This window comes from Callorhinus ursinus, unplaced genomic scaffold, assembly GCF_003265705.2.
Source record: "Callorhinus ursinus isolate GAN/ISIS: 27379988/994484 unplaced genomic scaffold, GSC_fseal_2.0 scaffold100, whole genome shotgun sequence".
Lineage (NCBI taxonomy): Eukaryota > Metazoa > Chordata > Mammalia > Carnivora > Otariidae > Callorhinus > Callorhinus ursinus.
The window spans coordinates 1,006,880-1,032,727 of NW_027397162.1; the positions used below are offsets into that span (position 1 = coordinate 1,006,880).

The 25,848-nt window shown below is 43.7% G+C and overlaps 3 protein-coding genes across 7 annotated transcripts in view; all 3 read right to left on the bottom strand.

The window, feature by feature from the left end:
• LOC112806821 (zinc finger protein 552-like) overlaps positions 1–25,848 on the bottom strand; it is a 124,767-nt gene that overhangs the window by 69,902 nt on the left and 29,017 nt on the right. The window lies entirely within an intron of this gene.
• Positions 1–25,848, bottom strand: part of LOC112806571 (uncharacterized) — a 61,362-nt gene that overhangs the window by 21,442 nt on the left and 14,072 nt on the right.
• Positions 20,516–21,663, bottom strand: LOC112806437 (vomeronasal type-1 receptor 1-like). Its single transcript, XM_025848724.2, has one exon. The coding sequence runs from the start codon at positions 21,464–21,466 to the stop codon at positions 20,516–20,518; it is 951 nt and encodes a 316-aa protein (XP_025704509.1). The 5' UTR covers positions 21,467–21,663.

The following is a 25,848-nucleotide window of genomic DNA, read 5'->3' on the forward strand; positions in this document are numbered from 1 at the left end:
CATCTAAAATGCCTGGAGGGGCATCTGGATGCCTCAGGTTGGTTAAGCATCTGCCATCGGCTCAAGTCATGATCCCAGGGCTGGGATTGAGCCCCATGTCCGCTCCCTGCTCAGCTGGGAGCCTGCTTCTCCGTCTCCTCCCCACTCGTGCTCTCTGTCGCTATCTCTGTCTCTCTCTCTCTCAAATGAATAAAATCTTTTAAAAATAAAAATAAAAAAATAAAATGCCTGGAAAACATCAGGTAAAAATGAGAGGCAAGACAAAGTCTAATTGAGAGAAGACAGTTAAGACAAAAGATGGGTTTACTGGGGCGTGTTTCTGGTCAACCCAAGTGTTTTACCTAAAAAATATTATTTTAAATTTCTGATATTTGTGCACCATTGCGGCCTGGATGAAGATGAAAATGAAGCAGGGGAGACTTCAGTCTTAAAAATGAACATGGAGGGGGGCGCCTGGGGGGCTCAGTTGGTTAAGCGTCTGCCTTCAGCTCAGGTCATGACCCCGGGATCCTGAGATCCAGCCCCGCACCGGGCTCCCTGCTTGGCGGGAAGCCTGCTTCTCCCTCTGCCTGCCACTCCCGCTGCTTGTGCACACTCTCTCTCTCTGACAAATAAATAAAATCTTAAAAAAAAAAAAATTGCCAAGCTAAGAGGGCAGAAATAATGATGATGTATAATGGTGTTAGGATCTAAGTGTTTCTCTGGTACATATAAAAGTGCTTTTTCGGTGGTCCCTGAACATCAGCGTCTGCTCCACATTTGTTAGGATTTCTAAAGTAATTGCCTCACTCACTCTTTGAGCAGTGACAACTTGGGTCTGATCTGACCTCCAAAATCTAAACCACAGAGCTGTGAGATGGGGATTTTCCCATCACTCCCACTGAAAATAAGATGCTCCAATTTAGTCCCTAAATGTCCTTCTACAGAAACTGTGATAAAAGACAATAAACAGTCTTGATTTTTTTCACAAATGACTGCAGTTCTTAATGGGGTCACCCATTAAGACACGTAACCACAACAGGTCCAGGAATCAAAGATCTTTTGTGATCTCTATGATTTACCCAAATTTTGTGGTTCTGACTCCCATTTAAAAAAAATTTTTTTTAAAGATTTTATTTATTTGAGAGAGAGCAGAGTAAGAGAGAGCATGTGAGCATGAGCAGGGGAAGGGGCAGAGGGAGAGGGAGACTCCCTGCTCAGAGGGGAGCCCAACATGGGGCTGGATCCCAGGACCTCGAGGTCATGATCTGAGCTGAAGGCAGCCACTTAATCCACTGAGCCACCCAGGCGCCCCCTGACTCCCATTTAAATGATATATCTAATTATTTAAATTCATTTTGTAATTTCTCATTATAATTCCCCTATAATTTTTTATTTGTATGTATTGATTTTTATACACACACTTTTTTTTTTTTAAAGGTTTTTATTTATTTGAGAGAGAGCACATGAGAGGGGGAAAGGTCAGAGGGAGAAGCAGACTCTCTGCCGAGCAGGGAGCCCAATGTGGGACTCGATCCCGGGACTCCAGGATCATGACCTGAGCCGAAGGCAGTCACTTAACCAACTGAGCCACCCAGGCGCCCTATACACACACTTTTTATCAATGTTTTCCTTATTATTTCTTCAATATGTATAAAATATTTGTTTAGAAAATTGAGATTTATGTGCATATTCATACAATAAATGGTATTTCCTCTTTCTTCTCTTCCACTCCCCATCCTCTATAATGCAAGAGTTAAGTTCCGTCATCAACTGTGGGGCATGCCTCCAGAAATATTTTTTATTTGTTAGCATATATTTGCAGGAACTAATCTGTAATTTACCAAATGTCTGAGGGTCCCTAAGTCTAATTCCAGTTAATAATTTGTTATTTAATAATTTATTGACTATTAATCGAAACAAGTAAAATATTATTATTGATTTGAAGTAAGTGACGCTATGATGAATCCTAATTTGAATTCTCTGAGAGCATCTAAATTTTAGGCTGTTAAATTTTAGGTGGTTTAGGTACTATTAACTTAAATGTGGCTAATAAAACTATGGTTTTTTTTTAACATAACCATGAACAGATACCTCACCAAAGATGCTATATGGATGGCAAACAAACATATGAAAAGATGCTCGGGGCGCCTGGGTGGCTCAGCCATTAAGCATCTGCTTTCAGCTCAGGTCATGATCCCAGGGTCCTGGGATCAAGCCCCGGATCGGGCTCCCTGCCTTGCGGGAAGCCTGCTTCTCCCTCTCCACTCCCCCTGCTTGTGTTCCCTCTCTTGCTGTGTCTCTGTCAAATAAATAAAGAAAATCTTTAAAAAATAAATAAATAGGGGGCGCCCTGGTGGCTCAGTCGTTGGGCTTCTGCCTTAGGCTAGGGTCATGGTTCCAGGGTCCTGGGATCGAGCCCCACATTGGGCTCCCTGCTCGGTGGGAAGCCTGCTTCTCCCTCTCCCACTCCCCCTGCTTGTGTTCCCTCTCTCGCTGTGTCTCTCTGTCAAATAAATAAATAAAATCTTTAAAAAAATAAGTAAATAAATAAAAATTAAAAAGATGTTCAATATAATTTGTTATTAGGAATTTCAAAATAAAACCATGAGATATCACTACATACCTATTAGAAATAGCCAAAATCCAGAAAACTGATAAGACAAATGCTAGAAAGGATATGGAGCAACAGAAACTCTAATTCGTTGCTGGTAGGAATGCAAAATGGTACAGCCACTTTGGATGACAGTTTGGTTGTTTCTTACAAAACTAATCATAATCTTATCATACAATCTGGCACTGTGCCCCTTGGTATTTACTTAAAGCAGCTGAAAATGTATGTCCACATAAAAGAAAGATATTTATTTATAGCTGTTTTATTAATAATTGCCAAAACTAGGAAGCAACCAAGATGTCCTTCAATAGGTAAATGGATAAATAAACTACGGTCCATCCAAACAATGGGATATTATTCAGCACTGGAAAGAAGTTTTCAAATCATGAAAAGGCATGGAGGAAACCTGAATGCATATTACTGAGTGAAAGAAGCCAATCTGAAAAGAGTACATGCTATATGGACTGCAAGTATATGACATTCTGGAAAAGGTCGAGCTATGGAGACAGTAAAAGGATTGGTGTTTGCTAGGGGCTGGTGGGGAGAGAGAGCACAGATATTAGGGGCAGTGAAACTATGTATGCTACGGTAATGGTGGACAAATGTCATTATACACTTGTCAAAACCCACAGAATGCATAAGACCAAGAGTGAACCCCAATGTTAACTGTGGAGTTTGGGTGAAAATGATGTCAGTGCAGATTCATTGATTGTAACAAAATATACCACTCTGATGTAGAATGTTGAGAGTAGAGGGGTCTGTGTTTATGTTGGGGAAAAGGGATATACAGGAAACCTCTACAGCTTCCACACAATTTTGCTGTGAACCTAAAACTGTCCTAAAAAAAATAAAGTCTAATTTAAAAAATAATAATCTGGATTTGATGACCTGCTTAACAAAGTAAAAAATTGATCATAAATACAAAATAATGGCCAACATAGTTGGGTCTTCTCTTCTTCAGCACGCAAGCTCTACCCACATGGCTGATCTTTACTCCTTTCACTGCCCTCTCCTCCCAGTGTGGAAGGCATGTAAATTGTTGATCCTTGCTTAGGAAAAATGATGAGAAACAGAGTAACAGAAAGAGACTTCAGGGGCAGGGCACCTGAATGGCTCAGTCGTTAAGCATCCGCCTTTGGCTCAGGTCATGGTCCCAGGGTCCTGGGATCGAGCCCCACGTCGAGCTCCCTGCTCAGCGGGAAGCCTGTTTCTCCCCCTCCCACTCCCCCTGCTTGTGTTCCTGCTCTCGCTCTCTGTCAAATAAATAAATAATTTAAAAAAATGAGACTTCAATGTAATACTCTCTCAAAGTCGAAGGCTAAAACAATGCAACATAAAGAAGAATTGTGCCCTAGAAAATAAAAGAATTGTTTTAGCAAATAGAGGAAAAATATTTATCTGAATTTAATTACTGAAATAATGACATTTTAATAACTTCCAATTTTCAGACATCTACAAAACAGAAAGGGTTAATAAATGAATCATGTCGACCCAAAACACAGTTTCACAGGACCCACTCACTGCCAAACTCATTTCATGTATAAACCCACCCAAGTTCCCTCCAAAGCCAATTCATGTTAAGGATAATTTAAGAAGCCATGTAATTATGCCTCTAAACACTTCAGTGAATGTTCATAAAAGAATATTATTTATAAAATAATATTTTATTTAATATACAGTATCTTTATTACATATAAATTAAGTTGCTTAAAATCATCAAATACCAAGTCAGTATTCAAATTCTGATATGTTGATTAAATATTCAGAGTTGTTTGTTGGAATCAGCATTCAAATATTTTTCTGACCATTGTATCATATTTATATATTCTCTAGACTTTATTGTAACTTGTTCCTTTTATCTTAATATATCACATTTTATGAAAAGGTTCATATATCTTATAGAATTTCACATATATTAATTGGGTTTACTGCTTCCTCATAATGTATTTTAATATAATCCTCAATGCCCCATTGTTCCTTTAAACAGTCACTTAATCAATGGGTGGGATCAAAATTTGATTTGGTATTTGGGTAGAATTATTCATATGGAGCCATTGCTACTTTTTTCTATATGACAATCCAAAGGAACATAGTATCTCCTTATCTCTATTTTTGTCAAGTTAACATCAATATATTCAGATTCTTGTAGTATCAGCCAGTCAAGCCATAATGACACTGAAGAGAAACAAAAAATAAATAAATTTCCCTTCCATTCTTAGGAAAATAAAGCTACCTGCACAAAATATTGTGACACCTTCTTCCTCTTCTTCTTTTTCACCAAACAGTATGTTCTGGAGTTGTAGCAGTTGAGAGAACTTCCTTATCATCTCCACACTGTCTAATGCTCTATCTTGGTATGCATCATGATTTATTCAATTTTCCACTGATAGACATCAGATAGGTTTCAATTTTTTTATTATAAAAAAATACTCCAAAAAACAAATTTATTTTATTTAATCAATACATTTTTTAAGTAAGCCCTACACCAACATGGGGTTCAAATTCATGACCCTGAGATCAAGAGTCCCATGCTCCACCGACTGAGCCAGCCAGGTGCCCCAAGCCAATTTTATTTTAAAGTTTGCATATTTCTCTGATTCAAGAAAAATTCAAGTCCTCTAAATTGATAAAATTGTTTCTAACTTAAATTTGGATATTATCTTTCTCAACCATACTGGATCTGGGATCCTTGGAAATGCTTTACCTCATTTATCTTTATAATTTTACTTTGCTCACTGCATAGAAGGTGCTATTGACAGACTTGAATTTCAACCAACTTATCTTTAAGTTTATCTGTAAAGCTTCTCTCTAATGAGATTTGTCAGCCAATGGCAGCTTTTGAATAGAATTTATTTTCTGGAATGATGTTGGATATTGTCTTTATTTTCACAGAAAGGGCAGAAGGTTCTTAGCATTACCTGCTTTCTGAGTGGCTTTCAGAACCTTAAGCTTTGCCACAATACTTTGCAGGGGATGGAGCTTAGAATGATGTTCCCAAAGTGTCACTGGCTTCTGCTGTTTCCTCTCCTATACCTTGCATCTCCCTTAAGTAAATTTACTGCTATGAAAGCAAATGGCTCCAAAATAAACAACAACAAAAAAAAAACTACTGAAAAAATACATAGTACTGTTTATTGGATATTCCAGAAACACTATCTCACGGCATGTATGCATCTTGCATTATGTGCTCTGGCCTCATCTACCAAGTGGTGCCACGTCCTTGTTCTGCTCACGCACAAGCAGCAAATCCAACACATTCATGGCCATGGCCTTTCCCCCAGACCTTTCTGTGAAACCAAAGCCCCAAGCTCCATTCTCATCTTGATGGGACAAAAGCCAATCTCATCCTGATGAATATGTTGGTCTCCTTTTACTTTCTTCCATTTTATCTTTTTGAATAACCCTGATTATGAACCTACACCATGGTCTGATGAACACCTCTATACCAGTCTCTTCAGGCTCCCTGACCTTCATCCCTTCATGCTCTTTGACAGTGACATGTGGGTCTCTCAGTTCTGCTTTACCTGCTGGGCAAGAAAAACAAATGTTCCAAGTACAGTTTCTAGGGTTTTAGTTCCCTCTAGAACATCCCACTATTTATTTAATCAACTTTATACATTTGTAGGCTCACATTTCATGTCATTTAGTCTTCCAGGATATTTTGATTCAAAATTCAGTAACAGTGATAGTATATCTGCTTCTCCTGCTTATAGTGTAGACAACTATAAGCTACATCTTGAAAGGTCACACTGCTCTGCTATGATGATGATGGATGAAACCACAGTCTACTTCCGAGGAGCCACAATCCCTTCCCCCACACATCTACCCTATGACCATCTATCGCCCAAGCCTCCCAACTTAGAGAAGAAATCAGGCCCTGGTACCACTGGTGTTGTTGTCTCCTCATGGTCCCAATGACCACTGGGTTCAACCACCAGCAAGAGACAGGTGGACAAATACATACCTATCTAAGCTGTGGGCCTAGCATACAGGGATCCATGACCTCCTGACAAGCAATTCCCCTGGTATGGTCATTGCCATGTAATTATAAATTCAGGGCCCTGGGACCATCTGACAATGCTCCCTCTCCAAGGACACATCATTCTTTAGACTGCACATCCCTCAGTCTCTATATCCCACAGCTGCATGACCATGACTGCCACTACCTCACTGTCCTGCTCCATATGCATCTGCCTGACCTACCCAGATGTTACTCCTTCCTCTTAATCCCACTCTTAGATTATGGCGATGGCCAAACACGTGACACCTGAGACTGGACAGATGAGCCTGACAGCAGTTTATTTACCACATAAATTCACACCTCTGAGAATAGGATACCACTCACCATAAAGGCCCACAAGGGAGTTGCATTCTGAAAAAGAGTGAACAAACAGGGGCTGTGAGATGCTATGCTTGTAGAATGAAAAGGTTGGGAGCACTCTGAATCCCACAGGAGGATGTGACTGGCTTGTTTGTGTAAGTCTGTGGGCTGGTAGGGAACTGAAACCCGTTACAAAGAGATGAGCAGGGACTGCGCCATGTTCCCTTTATGAAAAGGGTTGTCGGGCTACGAGCTATTATCCCATGAAGCAGTGTGGGGAGGAGAACTTGCATGCAGGCCATTGGAGCACTTGGTCTCACCAAACGTCAAGGAAGCACATCATATCAGGTTTAGGCCTTATGCCACAATTTGGCAGATAGCATCCACAGGATTCTTGGCAAATTCAAACAGGATCCCATAAGACCACCGACTTCCCATGGGTTCCAATAGCAGTGTTATTCCAAATCATTTTATGAAGGCCTCACCCTGTAGCTCTGATCCTTGCCTCAGACTTAGAACACAGAACCATGTGTGGATCTCAGATATTGATAGTTCCATTCTATTTCCTTGATGCACTTGCTGTCACCTCAGCAAATAAAAATTTTTTCTCTCCCCTTGTCATTCCAAGACCACGCCCATTAATTGCCCAACCCAGGCCTAGTGATTCTCACAGGTGACCCTATTTTCCCCTGATCAGGCTGAATGGAACACTTCAGGCCCCACCAAAGTCCTCACAAAATCTTGCTAAGTCTAAAAAGTGACTAATAAGTACCAGCTCTGGCCTGAGTGTCATCTTTCATCCATTACCCCTTGTCTCTGCATCCACTGGAAAGCCACTCTTCCCTTGGAAGCTTTGGCCACCCACCAGACTACCCTGTCTGATACACCAAACCTTCATGTCCACTTACCTACATTTGTGAAGCCTAATACTATCACCCAGGTATCCAAGCAAAAGAGCCAGTCCTGGGCCCCAACTCTGCACACCTGGCCCCCAAAGAGTTTTGCCACCACAACCTCAAGTTTGCCTCAATGTGACCCACTGCTTACTCATCTTGGTCCACACTGTAACCACATTTTGGATGTCTCTAACCTGAATCCCTCTCCAGATTTCCCGACCTGTATGTTAGTTGCTCTTTTGATGCCTCCTTCAGTGATTTGTGAAACACCTCAGACTCTTAAAATGGTCAGAACAAAGCTCCTGATAATCTCAGTGAACACCAACTTGCTCATCTGAATTTCCCACCAGCTAGATCCCAAGACCTGACCTTTACTTCTCACCTGCTTGCATCCACCAACCTTTGTTCCACATTCTTCCTTAGGTTCCTCTTTCTGGCTTATCTCCTAACTCAAGCAAAAGACCCAAAGGGCATAGCATCCCAGGATGGAAATGAAAACTACCCCTCAAACAATAACGACTGCCTGGACAAAGAGTTCTGGCCTCTAGTGGATGAAACCACCCAGACCAGTTTGAGCTTAACCCCGGACTCAGGGACTCACGCCTGTGCAGATGGGCCAGGGAGTGACCCACAGTTAACTTAACCTCATTACAAGGCTGTAAATCACTCCCAGAGGTGGAGACAACTGGAAATGAAACACCCAGCATATGAAGAGCATGTTTTGTCAACTGTGCCTGCGCGCCCAGCTCCTTGTATTACCTCATCCCTACATGCTTAGAAGTCACTCTTCTTCCGCCCTAGGTCCTTTAAAACTTTCCCTGGCTATTGTTTGGAGAGCCAGTCTGACACCTTTGTTGTGACTGTGTCTCCCTTCCATTGCAGCTGTTGCCCCAATAAAGCCTTGTCTGTTTTTAAATTGTAGGTCCAGCCTCGTTTCTACTGTTGCTGTGTCCAAGGACCGGAGTCTGGCGGTAACACACTGAAGCAGCTTCCATTCCTACAGCTACTAAGACCAAAAGCTCTGAGGTCACTTACTGTCTCTTTCATTCCCTCATTGTCCACATCACAAAGTCTAACTGCCCCTTTTAAAAACACGCAGCCGGAATGTAACCATTTCCTAAAAGCAACAACCCCGTCCATTAACCCTCCCCTGGACTATAGCAGTAGCCCGCACAACGATTGTCCTTTGCGCTCTCTCAAGCCCGTAGTCCGTTTTCCACTGTGAAGCCGGATGAAGCCTCTTAAGACCTTGGTAACATCACCTCCTTCCTGTGATGGAAAATTTTTATTCCTTCTAGAACACACACCCACCGTCTCAGGCAGTCACGTGACAGGACACCTATCCATTTGCTATTCGTTCCTACCTGAAAGAAAGGAGACCTGTGGTTTTTGAACCTTCTTGACCTCTTGACCCTGAGGCACTGGCACATCCTGGTGCCCAGTCCTGGGTTAACCTTCCACACCTGTTTACAAATGGCTACCGGAAAAGGGAATATGCCTGCACGTAACCCCTGACATGGACTTAGGACCCCGGGCTTAGGCGCTGTCCAGGATCACCAGACTCAAGGAGGGGACGACGGCACGAAGAGCCTCGGGACACCACGATGCAGAGAACATGGGGACGAGGGGTTGGGGCCAGTGAGGGACCGAGACACCCTCCACTTCCCTGTGTGGGTTCCAAGCACTTCCGCAGCCCTAAGAATCTGTGTTGAAGAGGCAGAGGCCTTCAAGAAATGCGTCCACGGTGGGATCCGATGGGCTCCCTGTACCCTGCCTGACCCCGGAGCCAGGTGAGCTCAGGCTGGCTTCCACTCTCTGTGCCTGCGCCCTCAACCTTGCCTTTTACCAGCCGTGTGACCTTGAGCAAAAGCTACACCTCTCGGGGCCTCAATGTCCTCATCACCCCTCACGTCCCTCCTGCGGCCGAAAGGCCCCTTGGCGCCTGGAGTCCTCACCTGGAGGTACGGCACCTCGGCCCGCCAGTCCCGGCGCGACGCCGCCTCACGCGCTGTCCCCTGCGGGCAGCCTCCTCCGGCCTCAGGCCCCCTCCAGCCTCCCTCCCGCCTCCCTCCAGCCTCCTCCCGCCTCAGGCCCCCTCCAGCCTCCTCCAGCCTCCCTCCGGCCTCCTCCCGCCTCAGGCCTCCTCCCGCCTCCTCCCGCCTCAGGCCTCCTCCCGCCTCCTCCCGCCTCAGGCCCCCTCCCGCCTCCCTCCAGCCTCCCTCCGGCCTCCTCCCGCCTCCGGCCTCCTTCCGCCTCAGGCCCCCCGGCCCGGAGCCCGCTCCTCACGCCGGCACGCCGGCGCTCGCACACGGGGCCCCCGCCCAGCGCCGCCGCCCCGTCCGACGCCGGGGCCTGGGCCGCAGGGCCGCGAGCAGCTCGGGCCTCCGGGGTCTGGGTGGGGGGACGGCGGGGAGGGCCCGGGGGACGAGCGCTTACCTGCGGCGGCTCCCTGGGCGCGGCCGCCGCCATCGGAGCCTCTGGGCGGAGTGAAGCGATGACAGCTGAGCGACCCGGGCAGTCGCGGGCACCGAGGTCTGCAGGCCGGCCTCGCAGGCGGCGGTATCCCCGACCCTAGACCCGCCTCCCCACGGGACAAAGCCTCCTCTCGCCCCCGGCCCCGCTCTCCGGAACCTCCCACCAGCGGACGAAACCAGCAAAGCAGCCAAAATGTTGGCCACGGCCTGGAGGCCGCAAGTCCCGCCCCGACTCTTTGTGCTCAATCGGAGACGCCCCTTTTCTAAGCCTTCATTGGCTCAGCTACTCTGTCTTCAACGCAGGGCCTTCTGGGAAATGTAGTTCCCGCAGTTCCCAAGGTCTAGGTAGGGGTGTTCCCCACCTGACTCCAGGAGAAAAGGCCAACATTTACTGCGAGGCGTTCTGGGAAACGGAAGGCCCCAGCTCAAGGGTAGAGGATCGGTTGCCCCCCTTTAAGGGGGCCATATGCGGTTATCTGGAGACTAATCACCCAGGCATCCGTGCCACTGATGAGCGAGACAAATCTTTATCATAAAGAGGACATGCGCCGCAATACAAATTTGCCCAAAACTGAGGTGCCATTTTCTGCCATATTGACAAAAATTGTAATGTGTGCAGGGCCCAAATCTATTATAAACCGCTGCATAGTAACTAGAACCCCCAAATTTAGAGAGGATTGAAACAATAAGGCCTTTCTTATTGTACAAACCAAAGCAACGTGTGGTAGGTAGTTCTCTGGTTGGAGACTTGGGAGCTGGAAAAAGTATTGCAAATATCACGGGAGACAAATGTGACTGAAAAAAGTAGTTCTTGGCAAGCTGCCAGTAGAATTCACTTGGTTTCCTCTGGGCCAAAACTGGGTGAGGTCCTTGCCAACTAGTCAGAGAGAAGGGAATGTGGACCTACTAAAGGCTCAGGTTACTCCTACTTTGCTCGAATACATTACAGAACAGATGTCAGCTTCCCTGAGCACACGGGGGTGGTGACTGATGCACACTGCGGGGACCTGCCATGTGGCGGAGATGAAGTGGCTTTGGCCACAGAAACTGGCAGTGACATAAATCTGGAAAGAGCCCTGGGCAAGTTAGAAAGCACAGCATAGCCACACATGCTTCCTACATAAATGAAACTTATGGGGAATCTTCCCTCTATAAAGGTTTAGATGTATGAGATTCAAATGAGGCAGATGGCTACTCACAGAGGCTTTGATCCATTTTTGTTACACTGAACAAGGAGATTGCACTGTCCCTCCACAACTAAGGTCTTTCTCTAGTGTGAACTCTCCACTGATAATCGAAGGTGGAACTATAGCTAAAAGATTTCCTATATTCACTGCACTCTAAGGCTTTTCCCCAGTGTAGACACCTGGTTCTGAGCAAGTGTGTCTGTGTAGCCAAAGGCTTTCTTGCATTTTCCCCAGTTGTGATGACTTTTTCTGCCACCCCACATTTGATGGTTTTGTTTGGCCTCTCCTTCCTGTAGAAATAGCTTGGGGTGGCCGGTAAGTCCTTCCTAACCTCCCCACAGGTAAAGGGCTTCCTTAACACCTGGAACTTGCAGCTCTTCACACATGAGGCCCTTTCCATGTTGCTTCTAAAGTTTTTCACCAATATGCTGATCCTGGTGACACTGAGGGTTTGCACTGAAATAAAATTGTTTGGTACATGCTGCTCTCTTGTATACAGTTTCTGTCCATTATGTTTTCCATGGTGCTCAGCCAACTGTAAAATGTGCTTCAAGATATGGATACACATATCAGAAGGGTGGATTTTCCAGATGAAGGGACCTGCCGTGGGAGTCCTGATCTGTGCTACTCCTAAAGAAACACTGTTCAGAAGCTACCTCTTTGTTCTCTGCTCCACACCAATAACCTGAAAGCAAAGAAGTGACAGTGAAGTATGTGTTGATGTTACTGGAGGAATGTGTCTACACTGATTCACTGAATTACAACCAACTGAATTACTCAATTGAAATGCAACCAGAAATAAGTCCAGGGGATGCTTTTCAAGAAATGGGAGTGGGGGAGGGGCGCCTGGGTGGCTCAGTCGTTAGGTGTCTGCCTTCGGCTCAGGTCATGATCCCGGGGTCCTGGGATCGAGCCCTGCATCGGGCTCCCTGCTCCATGGGGAGCCTGCTTCTCCCTCTCCCACTCTGCCTGCTTGTGTTCCCTCTCTCGCTGTGACTCGCTCTGTCAAATAAATAAAACCTTAAAAAAAAAAAAAAGAAAGAAAGAAATGGGAGTGGGGTTCTGGTTGCAGAAGTGGCTACTGTGCCTTACTGGACCCGTAAGGTCATATATTGGTAGCAGCCTCACCAGGAGGACACAAGGGCAGGGTGTGTGGCATAGGGAAGCAAGGCAGATGTACAACTTCTTCTTCCACCAAAGGCTTTCATCAGGAACTTGTCTGCTGGTGACGTTTAAGGCTATGCAGAGGTGTGTGAAAGCCCAGGACAACCCAATTGCAACAGACAAGTGGGAGTTCAAGGCCGCTATCAGGATATGCGTACACCTCAGGACACAACATATGCAGGTCACTGTTGCAGAGCCCTTCAGAAGGAGTGGTGAGAGGGATGGGTAGGATGTGGAGTAGAGAGGGGGACATTGTCCCTAGGCTGCAACAGGTCAGCAAAACACCAACAATGGAAAGACAGAGGGCGCCTGGGTGGCTCAGGCAGCTAAGTGTCTGCCTTCGGCTCAGGTCATGATCCCAGGGTCCTGGGATGGAGCCCCACATCGGGCTCCCTGCTCAGCGGGGAGTCTGCTTCTCCCTCTGCCTGCTGCTTCCCCTGCTTCTGCTCCCTCTCTCTCTGACAAATAAATAAATAAAACCTGAAGGAAGGAAGGAAGGAAGGAAGGAAGGAAGGAAGGGAGGGAGGGAGGGAGGGAGGGAGGAAGGAAGGAAGGGAGAGAGGCAGGGAGAGAGAAAGGAAGGAAGGGAGGAAGGAAGGAAGGAAGGAAGAAAGAAATGGGGTGTGGCCACTGACAATGGCACCAAAACCCTGGTTGAAGAAGACAGGTTGCTGGTGTGATCTGAACACAGCCCTGACAACACACTCTCCCCATCTGCCACCTACCAGGGCCAGGACCCCTCTGAGCCCAAGCTGCTGTGGCTTGGGTCATGTCCAACCTGTGATGCAGAAAGAACTCTTCCCAAGGTCCTAGATGAGCAACTATGTGGGACTGGAGGATACAAGCACTGGAGGGGAAAATGCCAGATGAGTGGCTAGTACTGGGCCAAGGCAAATCCGCACACAACGGACCACAGAAAAGAGATCTAAACACTAGAAAGAGAAGTGAGTGGGAGGCTTGAAAAACAGCTCATGGTCCAGGTAGTAGCAGCCATGAGAATACAAGTAATTCCTGGCACAAGCCAGCACAAGGAAATGTCAGCTGAAGTAAGGAAGCAAAACCTAAGGTACAGATGTGCCATGGACATAAATACAGTCACTGGTCAGGGAGAATGCAAGCAAGGCAAGATCCTTCGGCTCACTGTAAGAGTACTGATGCTCAACCGTTCCCTGTAAGGCTCTCTGGGCAGCAGATGTTGGGGCTGTAGGGGAGGGAGAGGTCAATGCAAACAATCCAGCCCTATCAACCACAGCACCTGCCCAGGGAACTGGGGATGGAAGCAGTGTCCTTCGTCCTGATCTGAGAAGGAAGAGCACGCTCTGGGGAAAGCAGGGTTGGGGAGGGGGGATGTGAAGCCTAGATTAGGGCACTGGGGAGGGTATGAGTGCCTTGCCCAGTGAGGATATGAGGATATAAGTGTAAAGTTCTTCCAATTCACACTGTGGTACAGGCATCTCTGAACCTCATCCAGGAACCCCCACGCCTCCCACAAATACACAAGCATTTCTTCAAATGTCATAGCACCTGTCAATGATAGGGACAGGTGAAATCAGGAGTAGCCTCTCTGAGGTCCCACAATATAAACTCATCTTCCTCCAGAGATCCACATCTCAGAGGAGATACCAGTCCCTGGTCCCACTGATGCCCACTAATAGTCACATTAATACTCTGCTCAGCTTCACCACCAACAGGCAGATGGGCAGATGCCATCTAAGCAGCGGGCCTGGCCTTCAGGGCCCAAACCCTCCTGCCAGGCAATAACCCTGGGGTCCCCAAGATCATGATTCCTAGATATGGACGCCTGGGGGGCTCAGTCTGTTAAGCAGTTGCCTTCGGCTTGGGTCATGATCCCAGGGCCCTGGGATCGAGTCCTGCATAGGGCTCCTGGCTCAGCAGGAAGCCTGCTTCTCCCTCTGCCTGCCTCTCCCTCTGCTTGTGTGCTCTCTCTCTCTCTCTCTCTCTCTCTCTCGCTGTTTCAAATGACTCCTAGATACAACCAAACCTGGCTTCACAACTTCACCTTCAGTTCCCAAAAGCAAGGCCCTGGAGCCATTAGCTCACACTTCCTTTCTATATGCACATCATTCTGTGGACCATACTTTCTCACATCTCCAGACACCACAGTCACATTTTAACAGTCACCACCACCTCCCCCTGCCCAGCTCCACAGGTGTGTCCCTGGACTCACCCCGGTACTTGGCACATGGCATCCAAAGAGTGCTTGACAAATTCAAACATGATCCAGCACAACTCCAGACCTCTGATGGGTCCCACAGCCTGGGAAAGCCCTGAATGCTGCTTTGAAGGCCTCACAGCCTACCTCTGAGCTTTTCTGCAGTATTAACTACCCAGAACTCCATTTGAGAGACACTCATGCCCTCTTCCACTTCTGTGCTGCACTTGCTCTCCCCTCAGCAGCCATTATCCATTATTCTCTAAGAAACTTTCATTAAAATCCCAGCACCAGGGGCACCTGGGTGGCTCAGTCAGTTAAGCGTCTGCCTTTGGCTCAGGTCATGATCTCAGGGTCCTGGGATCGAGCCCCACATCGGGCTCCCTGCTCAGCGGGGAGTCTGCTTCTCCCTCTCTCGCTGCTGCTCCCCCTGCTTGTGCTTGCTCTCTCTCTCAAATAAATAAATAAAATCTTTAAAAAAAAAATCCCAACACCACTGATCCCCCTGCCAGGTATAGTGGCTCTCACAGAAAACTTTTGCTCCAGATCTTATCCGCTCGCAAGACTGAAAAACCCCAGACCCCACCAAAGCTCACCCCAAAATTATGCTGATTCTGTACAGTTGTGAATAAGCAGGAGCCTGGACTCAATGTCTTCTTGTCTCAATTACTCCCATGCCTCCACAGCCATCTCATGTGCACTCATCCCACGGAAGCCGTGGTCACCTGCCAGATAATCCTCCCTTCATCTTTGTGTGCCCACCACCCTCAACCATGTGCCTGAGCAATAGACTCAGTCCTCTTCACCATCTTCCTAACCTACTAAGAGCATCAACACCATAACATGAATTCCCCCTCCTCCATGTAATCCAACGCTGCACCCTGGTCCACACCATAGCCACCACTTTTGAATGTCTCCCTCTTGAACTGCTCCCCAGATCTCCAGGCCTGTGTGTCCAGCTGCCTGGACTTGATGACTTCACTCACCGTTCTCTGAAACATCATAAATTCTTAACTTTCAAAACTCCTGATAGTCCCAGTGAAAAGTAACCATCCACCAACTTCCCCATCCTAGTTGATGGAGCTTCCATTGCTTCAGCTGCTAGGACCCAAATGCCTGGGATCCTTTCTGACTCCTCCTTTCTCTCCCTCACCTACAATACCCAAAAGTCTACTTGGCCCTTTTTTAAAAATGGACCCAGAATCCAATCACTTCTCTCACTTCTACAGCCACCATCCGGTTCAAAAACCAATTCACCTGGACTAAATTGCAGTAGCCTGCTTTTGGGTCCCTGTCTCCTCTCTCAACCCCATACATAATCTGCTCTCCACTGTGCAGGGTGTCACTCAGACCCTGTTACTCTATCACAGCTAGAACCTACAACACATTTGAGGAAAAGAAAAGTGATTCTGAGAGTTTCAAAAACCAATCCTTCAGAGGCGCCTGGATGGCTCAAACGGTTAAGTGTCTGCCTTCGGCTCAGTTCATGATCCCAGGGACCTGGGATTGAGCCTTGCTTTGGACTCCCTGCTCAGTGGAGAGCCAGCTTCTCCCTCTCCCTCTGCCCCTCCCCACTCTCAAATAAATAAAATCTTAAAAAAGAGAAAAACCAATCCTTCAAGTGGAACTTTGTTTACACTTAGACAAACTGAAGCTTTGTGGGGTTTTTAAAAAAGATTTAAGTTTTTTAAAAAGATTTTATTTATTTATTTATTTTTAAAATTTATTTGACAGAGAGAGACACAGTGAGAGAGGGAACACAAGCAGGGGGAGTGGGGGAGGGAGATGCAGGCTTCCCGCCAAGCAGGGAGCCCTATGCGGGGCTCGATCCCAGAACCCTGGGACCATGACCTGAGCCAAAGGCAGTCGCTTAACGACTGAGCCACCCAGGCGCCCCTAAAAGATTTTATTTAAGTAATCTCTACAGCCAACGTGGGGTTCGAACTCGTGAGATCAAGAGTCGCATGCTCTACCGACTGAGCCAGCCAGGCACCCCAAGTTTTAGATTCTAATAGACGTGGTGCATAGGCACAAAAAACCCTCACATAATATATGTACTTTTGAAAAATGCAACACATGAACAACATAATTTTGAGGATCTTGAATTAGGCCAGATTTCAAAGTCAGTATTTGTGAAAACAATGAAAAGATTCAACATTTCAAAATAATGGCATACCATTCAGATGCGATCTAGGTAAGCCACTGAGCACTTACTAAAAACTCTTATTAGACTGTGAAAGCTATTAAAACATCAAAGTAAAAGCTTCAAAAAAAAAAGCTTCCAGGAAATCATGCATATTCTCAATTTACTATTGGAATATAGACTAATATTGAAAAGAAACAGCTCTTACTATGGAAAATGATATTGCTATTGAGTTTATTAGAAATAATAAATATAACTTAAATCACCATGATTTATAATTTATAGCATCCATGTTACCTAAGTATACTGGATAAAAGTGCTATTTAGGCAATTATGTGCTTCATATTTTTTCCATACATAATTAAATATTAAAAAATAAAATTAATTTTCAAATCAACTTTTTAAATCTTTTTTTTTAAGATTTTTATTTCTTTATTGACAGAGAGAGGCACAGTGAGAGAGGGAACACAAGCAGGGGGAGTGGGAGAGGGAGAAGCAGGCTTCCCGCGGAGCAGGGAGCCCGATGGCGGGGCTCGATCCCAGGACCCTGGGATCATGACCTGAGCTGAAGGCAGACGCTTAACGACTGAGCCACCCAGGTGCCCCTCAAATCAATTTTTCAAAGCAGACATCACAGAATTACATTTAGCTATAGATAAGATTATTTTTCAATGACTAAACATTATTTTAAGATTTTAATTTTAATTTTTATTTTTTTAAAGATTTTATTTATTTATTTGACAGAGAGACACAGCGAGAGAGGGAACACAAGCAGGGAGAGTGGGAGAGGGAGAAGCAGGCTTCCTGCCAAGCAGGGAGCTGGATGTGGGGCTCCATCCCAGGACCCTGGGACCATGGCCTGAGCTGAAGGCAGATGCTTAACGACTGAGCCACCCAGGTGCACCCCCCCCCTTTTTAAAAAGATTTTATTTGACAGAATATTTTTTGGAGAGATCCTGCGCAAGGGTGCGCACAAAAAGGGGAGGAAGGGGAGAGAATCCCAAGCAGGCTCTCCACTGTCAGCACAGAGCAACTCAGGGCTGGATCTCAGGACTCTGAGATCACGACCTAGGCCAAAAACAAGAGTCTGATGCTTAACGGACTGAGGTATCCAGGCGCCCCAACCAAGCATTGTTTTTGTTAGTCAGAATAAAAGACAAATGGTTATTAAATATGGATAATGAAGAAATGAAAATTCAGCTCTTTTATGTGCCAATGACTGTCAAAATTTTTCTTTTTTTCTCTTTTTCTTTCAAGATTTTTTATTTATTTGACACAGAGAGAGACACAGCGAGAGAGGGAACACAAGCAGGGGGAGTGGGAGAGGGAGAAGCAGGCTTCCCGCGGAGCAGGGAGCCCGATGGCGGGGCTCGATCCCAGGACCCTGGGATCATGACCCGAGCCGAAGACAGACGCTTAATGACTGAGCCACCCAGGCGCCCCAAAATTTTTCTAAAAGTTGTTTTCATTTCATAAAAAAAGTCCAAAATATTCCTTTAGTATTTTAAACTGAAGTTTATTGGTGGAGAAATGTAACAGTCAATAACATCAAGTAAATTTACTTCAACTGAATTTTTTAAAGAAATCTGATCATTTCACCTAGGTAAATAAACACTCAGTGACCCATCATGTCTCCTCTGCGAAGTTTCTCATCTATCAAGACCTAACAAAAAAAAAAAAAAAAAAAAAAAAAAAGACCTAAAAAAAAAAATGATCACTACTTCCTCTGCTTTATCTTACACACACACACACACACACACACACACGTGTGCGCGTGCCTCCACAATCCAGATATTCCTATGGCTTTTCTCTCCATTTGAAAGGACCTTCACCAATATGCTTAGAAAATGCAAATAAATCTTTTGGTCATTAAAGTTCAAATTAGCAGTGAGTTTTGTAAGGGTAAATACAAATCAAGAAAGAAAAAAAATTCTCTGAGGCAAAAAGAGAGACTCCACCTATCCATCACTTTTCTTAGACTATTTAATTTAGAAAACTTATAATTGTGAATTCTTCCTATGTCCTTTGAGATATATGTAAATATTTATAAAAGTTAATTAAGTAAGTCCCTTGCCAGCTTTAAAACCCAGTCATCTTTTTCTTGAAGACCAAAGGGCATCTCTTTGAAATGTAATCACGGAGGAAGCTAGGATACCATCTCCTAGTTTCCAAGGGAGGTTGGGAGCCTAACATCAGCAGGAGCCAGGATCCAAGTTACAAAATTCCATCCCTCCATAAAGATATGAGAAATCTATTTGTCCTTAGGATAAAGCAATCAACGAACACCAACGGCCATTCCGAAGTGAATTTAAGATGGATTTTGTGTGACAAATGGTGCTGTGAAGTCCTCTTACTTGAAGTCCAGCTGTTTATCTTAAGAACATGTGTGTCCTGGGTTGTATTTGCCTGACCATATAAAAGGTTGAGAGTTCTTACTGACTTCACTGTCTCTTTAGTAGGTTGCCCCTGATGCACTTTATATCATGGTTTAATGCATGTTCAAGAACAAAACTATTTGCTAGTAGTGTGGAGAAGTTTTCTGGAGCATCAGCAGATTTTTCTGATAATTATATTTCCCCAATAGTTTCTACCTTGGAAATCCAAGACACCAAAGATTCCCTCCATGTATTATCATGAAATCCTCAAATTTCAGTAGTAATACTACCAGTTGAGAAAGTCATCTTTGAGTAATTATTCTTACATTTTTATTGTGGTAAAATAGACATAAAATTGACCATCTTAACCATTTGATTATTTTAAAATAATCTCTATACCCCACATGGGGATTAAACTCATGACCCGAAGATCAAGAGTCACATGCTCTACTGACTAAGCCAGCCAGGTGCCCCTATCCATCTTAACCATCTTAAGTGTACAAGTCATTCACATTAAGTACATTCACATTGTTGTGCTACCACCAGCACCATTCATCCACAGGACTTTTACATCACTCCAAATGGAAACTCCATACTGAAGAAACAGAAATCTCCATTCCCCTCTTTCCCCCAGTGCCTGGTAACTAATACTCTACTTTCTGTCTCTGAGTTTGACTATTCTAAATACCTCATATAAATGGAATCATTTAATATTTGTCTTTTCTTGTCTTGCTTATTTCAATAAGCATATCTTCAAGGTTTATCCATGTTGTAGCATGTGTCAGAATCTAATTCATTTTTAAGGCTGAATGATTCAATATCCTATTGTATGTTATACACCATGCTTTATCTACTCATCCAGACTTGGACATTGGGGTTGTTTCCACCTTTTGGCTATTGTGAATAATGCTCCTGTAAACATTGATGTACAAAATACCTGTTTGAGTCTTGCTTTCTATTCTTTTGGGTATAGTGGAACTGCTAAATCATATGGTAACACTATGTTTTATTTTTTAAAGAAATGCCATATATTTGAGTAATTACGTATACCATGTTCATTTTCTGGCAATCCAATAAGCAATATGAAGTCATAATTTTTATTCAATACTGAATCTCAAAATCTTTGCATATAAGCCCACAAATGTTGAACCAAGTAATCAAATAAATGGTAGGATGTTTTGGAAGAAACTCATGGCCCAGAGACCACACTTAGAGCATTTGTCTTCCTTGTCCAGCAGACAAAGTAAAACTTTGAGATTCGGGTATCACTGAAAATGAAGACAAAGGGGCTGAATGTTGGGAAGCCTAAAGACACCAGTGCAGAGAGGTTCAACAGCCAATGGCTCGGGTTCACAACCTGGATCACCCAGAAGGATAAAACAGAAGAGAGAGAGTACAAGGAGATAAACATGCTCACCAGGATCAGGATGGTGCATGTAGCTCTGGTCTCAGGGGAAGCTCTAGGGGAAAGCCTGTTGTGAATGTAATGGACTCGCTGCTTGTGCCTGAGCAGGACGAGGACCATGGAAGCGTTAGTCCACATCATGAAGACCAAACACATAACATCAGTGAAGATATAAATGACTGCAGCTATGGAGAACACCAATCTCTCAGGAATGGGTGAGGAACAATATCTATAAATGCCCGCCATACTCAGGTTTTTACTACTCTTTGGGCCACTTACATTTGTAATAACAATTATATTTAACAACAGACACAGAATCCAGCATATGAAACAGCAGAAGCCAATGAACATTGTGGATCTAGTTCTGAGCTCCAACCACCCAGAGAAACCGGGGCAAAGCTTACTGGCCTGGAAACCACTGAGGAGGCAGGTGGTGCTGAGGGAAACCCCTCTGGCCACTCTGTACAAACAGTAGACAAATTTACATCCAGCATCATCCAGGAAAGATTTTAATCCAAAAGCTGCAAGTGTCTGAGGGATCCCTTTAGAGAAAAGAACCAAGATGTTAGCTAAGACCAGTTGGTTAAGAATCAAGTCTGAGGGTCTCAAGACCTGTTCATTGAGCAAAATAACATTATAAAGACAAAGAAGTGAAGAATTTCCAAGGATCCCAGCACCAATCTGAGTTAGGAAGGTAAGACCCCAATTTAAGTTAACAAAAATCAATCCATCCATTTAGAGGAGATGTTGTAGTTTGATTTCATTTGAATCAGAGGAATCTGGAGACTGAAAGAGAAAATTGGGTTATTCTCATTACATCCAGAAGGTGTCTTTTCTCAAAAAACTCCACACCATTATTCCATGTGAATATGAACATCATAGATGACTTCTAATTTCTGGTTCCACACATAAGGAACTTGGAAGTCACCACTACAACCTCACCACAAGTAAAAAGGTGAACAGACTGAAAAACTAACAACTCTTTTTGGATCCAGAAGAGAGGGGAGGGCACAGGGCAAACTGCTGACCCTAGATCTGTGAGACAGGTGAATACAGGAAGTCACCCCTCCCTGGAGCAGAGACACTCGTGAGCAGAAGGAACCACCACAAGAACCAGTGCCCAGGTAGGAAAACCATAATTGATGAATGGCTGGATGCTCACTGTGGACAACTCTGAGAGCTGAAAACTCTAGGGGACCTAGTCACAGCAGGACCCCACAACATTGTGAAATTATCTCCAGGAGCTTGGCCAGATTCACACCCAAATACTGAAACAAACAAACAAACAAACAAACAAAAAACCCTCAAGGTTCCTGCAGGAAGAGGGGAAAAGAAACCTTTTGGAATAAGCCAGAACAGTTCATTGTTCTCAACAAAGCCTGCCATCAGGGGAAACTAGTGAACCAGAACCTGACCTCCTGGGTATTATCAGAGCCTAACTAACCCGAGGAAGGCAAACACCCAACTCCAGCCCCCTCCAGCCATCCTGTTCCACCTAAGTGTGGAGGAAAAAAAAAAAAAAAAACAACAGAAACACTTGTGAAGTAAATAGTCCAGAAGCACAGAATACTGAGACCTAATCTTAGAGAATGCTTCCCCTCCCCTACACCTCAGTACCACATTACTAAAATTCCTGTTACCTATGCATCATGTCTGGCTATCAAGGAAAAAATTACCAGGTGGACCAGAAGGTAAAAAACACAATTTGAAGAGACAGCAAGCATCAGATCCAGACATAGAAGGGATGTTGGAATTATCAGATGAGGAATGTAAAACAACCATGATTAATATGCTAAGGGCTCTCTTGCATAAAGTAGACAGCATGCAAGAACACTTGAGCAATGTAAGCAGAGAGATGGAAATCCTAGGAAAGAACCAAAAATAAATGCTAGAGATCAAAAACACTGTAACAGAAATGAAGAATGCCTTTGATGGGTTTATGAGTAGGTTGGACACAGCTGAGGAAAGATTCAAATATATCAACAGAAACTTCAAAAGCTCAAACACAAGGAAAACAAAGGTTGAAAAAACAGGACAGAGGGGCACCTGGGTGGCTCAGTCGGTTAAACATCTGCCTTCAGCTCAGGTCATAATCTCAGTGTCCCGAGGATCGAGTCCCGCATGCTCAGTTGGTTAAGCATTCAACTCTTTTTTTTTTTTTTTTAAAGATTTTATTTATTTATTCATGAGAGACAGAGGCAGAGGGAGAAGCAGGTTCCCCGCGGAGCAGAGAGGCCGATGTGGGACTCGATCCCTGGACCCTGGGATCATCACCTGAGCCGAAGGCAGACGCTTAACCGACTGAGCCACCCAGGTGTCCCAGCATTCAACTCTTGATTTCAGCTCAGGTGATGATCTCAGGGTCCTCAGATCAGCCCTGCAATGAGCCCTGAGTCAGGCTCCGCGACAGAATTAGATAGAATGACTGTCACAACAAAAGCCAACTTAGAATAAGGTGAATTCTACATGATAAATGACCTCTTTCATGAAACAAGACATTTTAAGACAAAGAGGAAGGGTATCTATAGAATATAACAAAATCAAAGGAGATACAAATATGATACTATGGTTAGGAAATTGTTTGGATGCTGATTCAAATGAAATATTCTGAATATTTAATAAATAAGCGATTCTGAATGATTTGGTCCTTCATGGTATTGAAGAATTAATATATTTATGGATGGTAAGATACTGTAAATAAGGGGGGAAAAGTGTCTGTCTTTTAAAGTGATGTATTTAGAGATGCAATTATATGGCTTCTAGAATTTGCTTTTAACTTAAGTAGTTCCTGGAAGAAAACTGGGTGTAATACATGAAGTGAATTTAGCCATGGATTAGTCCTGGAGTAGATGTGTGGTAGATTCACATGGTCTATTATATTGCCTCTTCATCTTTTGTAGATGTCTGGAAATTTACATGTGAATGCTTTAAAATTCTTATTTGAATAACAAATATTAGAATTTGTTTTCTATTTATTGTAACATTTATTTTTTCTCCTGGGTGCCATAATTTTTTTATTTTGTATCAATTAGCACACAATTTTCAAAGAGTATTATGTTGAAGTCTCTTTACATTACTATATTTCTATCATTTTTCTGAAGCCAGATTCAAACATTGTAATGCCTTTACTGTCCAGAATCAAGTCAAAGGAAAGAGCCCAGCTATGTGAGCAGAACTGGAAACTGGAGAACACAAGGCCCAAGGAAATGGGCTGCCATTTCCCAGTTCTAACTTTTTTTGACATCTGTGTTCCAGTGTCATCAAATATAGACTGTTTTTAAAAATACATCCTTAATTCTTATAAAAAAACAAATTTCCAATTAAAAGCCAAAGCACTCAAACAAAATATGTCTATTGTTTGGGTGAGACCTCCTGACCTTCACTTCCAGATCTCAGGAATGGATGGAGCGGTGGTTTATTAAGAGAGCACTGCCTCTTGTACGATTTTAATTTTTTCCATATTAAAGAGCACAGCCTTGCTGGAGGGGAGGTGGGTGGAGGGATGGGATAACTGAATGATGGGCATTAAGGAGGGCATTTGATAGAATGAGCACTGGGTGTTATATGCAACTGATGAATCACTAAATTCTACCTATGAAACTAATAAACTGTATGTTAATTAAATTGAACTTAAATAAATAAGAATAAAGAGCACCCTTTATAATTATTAGAATGGTATAGAGTATTAGAGTGGTTATAACTAGCCACAAATGAAAAATTTTCAGAACTATGACCACAATGTTGAAATCCACCATTTTTAAGATTACCAAAACATATCTCTAGCAAAGACAAGGCAAAAGTATAACCATAAGGAATTCCTTGGCAATCACAAATTTACCTTTTAATCTGTGGAGATGATACAGTGGACTATTTGCTAAATAAATAGGTAATTAGTAAATGGAATAAAATGAATTATTATTAACATTTATAAGTTTAGAAAATGTACAAAGGTAAGGTAAAATGAATAATTTATAGATGTTTCTATATATACTACTATATATACTATTCTATATATAATACTATATCTACACATATGTGTAGATATAGTATTGTATTTGAAAATATGAGGGGAAAAAAGTGCTTTGAGAAAATGTGTGTAAATGTATAGAACCACAGAATTAAGTAAATATTCAAGAAAATACTTTAAAATAAGATCTAAAGAAATGCACAGGGAAACAACTATCTTGCATTAAATGCCTCAACATTTACATGATTTGATCTGGGCATCTGGGTAGCTCAGTCGGTTAAGTGTCCAACCCTGGATCTCAGTTGAGGTCTCGATCTCACCATTGTGAGTTCAAGCCCCACAATAATAAATAAATAAATAAAATTTTAAATAAATAACTGGATCAACTAAATATAATTCTGTATAAACAATGTAATTTGTAACTAAGTGCCACACAATCCAATATCCTGTACTGGAGAAAGGAGAAGGAACAAGAGGAGAGGGAAGGGGAGGGACGGAGGAGGGGGAGAAAGCTCAGAAAACACTATAAGCAGGATAAATGTCCAAAAATCTACATGTAAGCATATTATTTTCACTTTACAGAAAATCAAAGATAAAGAAAAAAATCCTGAAAGAAAAAATACCTTACCTGTAGAGGAACATGAGAAGAATTACATCCATCTTCTCAGAAACCATGCAATTGAGTAAGAGGGAGAACAACAAGATTTTGGTCAATATTTTCAAACAAGAAAATATTTGAATCCTGGACCAGCTGTGTTTATGGATCTGGGTGCCCTTCAAAAAGGCAGTCATTCATGGAAAAATAAAGACCTTTTCCCTTTACTTTATCCAAGTATTTTCTACGGAGGCACAATGCGGGATTAAACTGGGCACGTCTTACCTCCCAGCACAGTAACAGGAAAACACCGGCTCCACAGATCTTCTAGCTTGGAACAGATGAAATTCTCACTGCTTGATGACTGAGTGGGGTGACAACTGCAGAAATCTCAACAGATCTGGGGCAGATGCAGAGGTCTGCAGACTACCAAAGCATTTCTAAATCCGGTTAACATGTCAGAGTGGCATTAAGACATTAACACATTTTAATCCCTGATTATTCCTGCTCACTAAACCTGGTAACCTCTCTCTGAGAGAGAGAGAAATAGAGAGA

Excerpts from the sequence above, each read along its gene's own strand:
- LOC112806437 (XM_025848724.2), bottom strand. The coding sequence starts at position 21,466 with ATGGATGGATTGATTTTTGTTAACTTAAATTGGGGTCTTACCTTCCTA.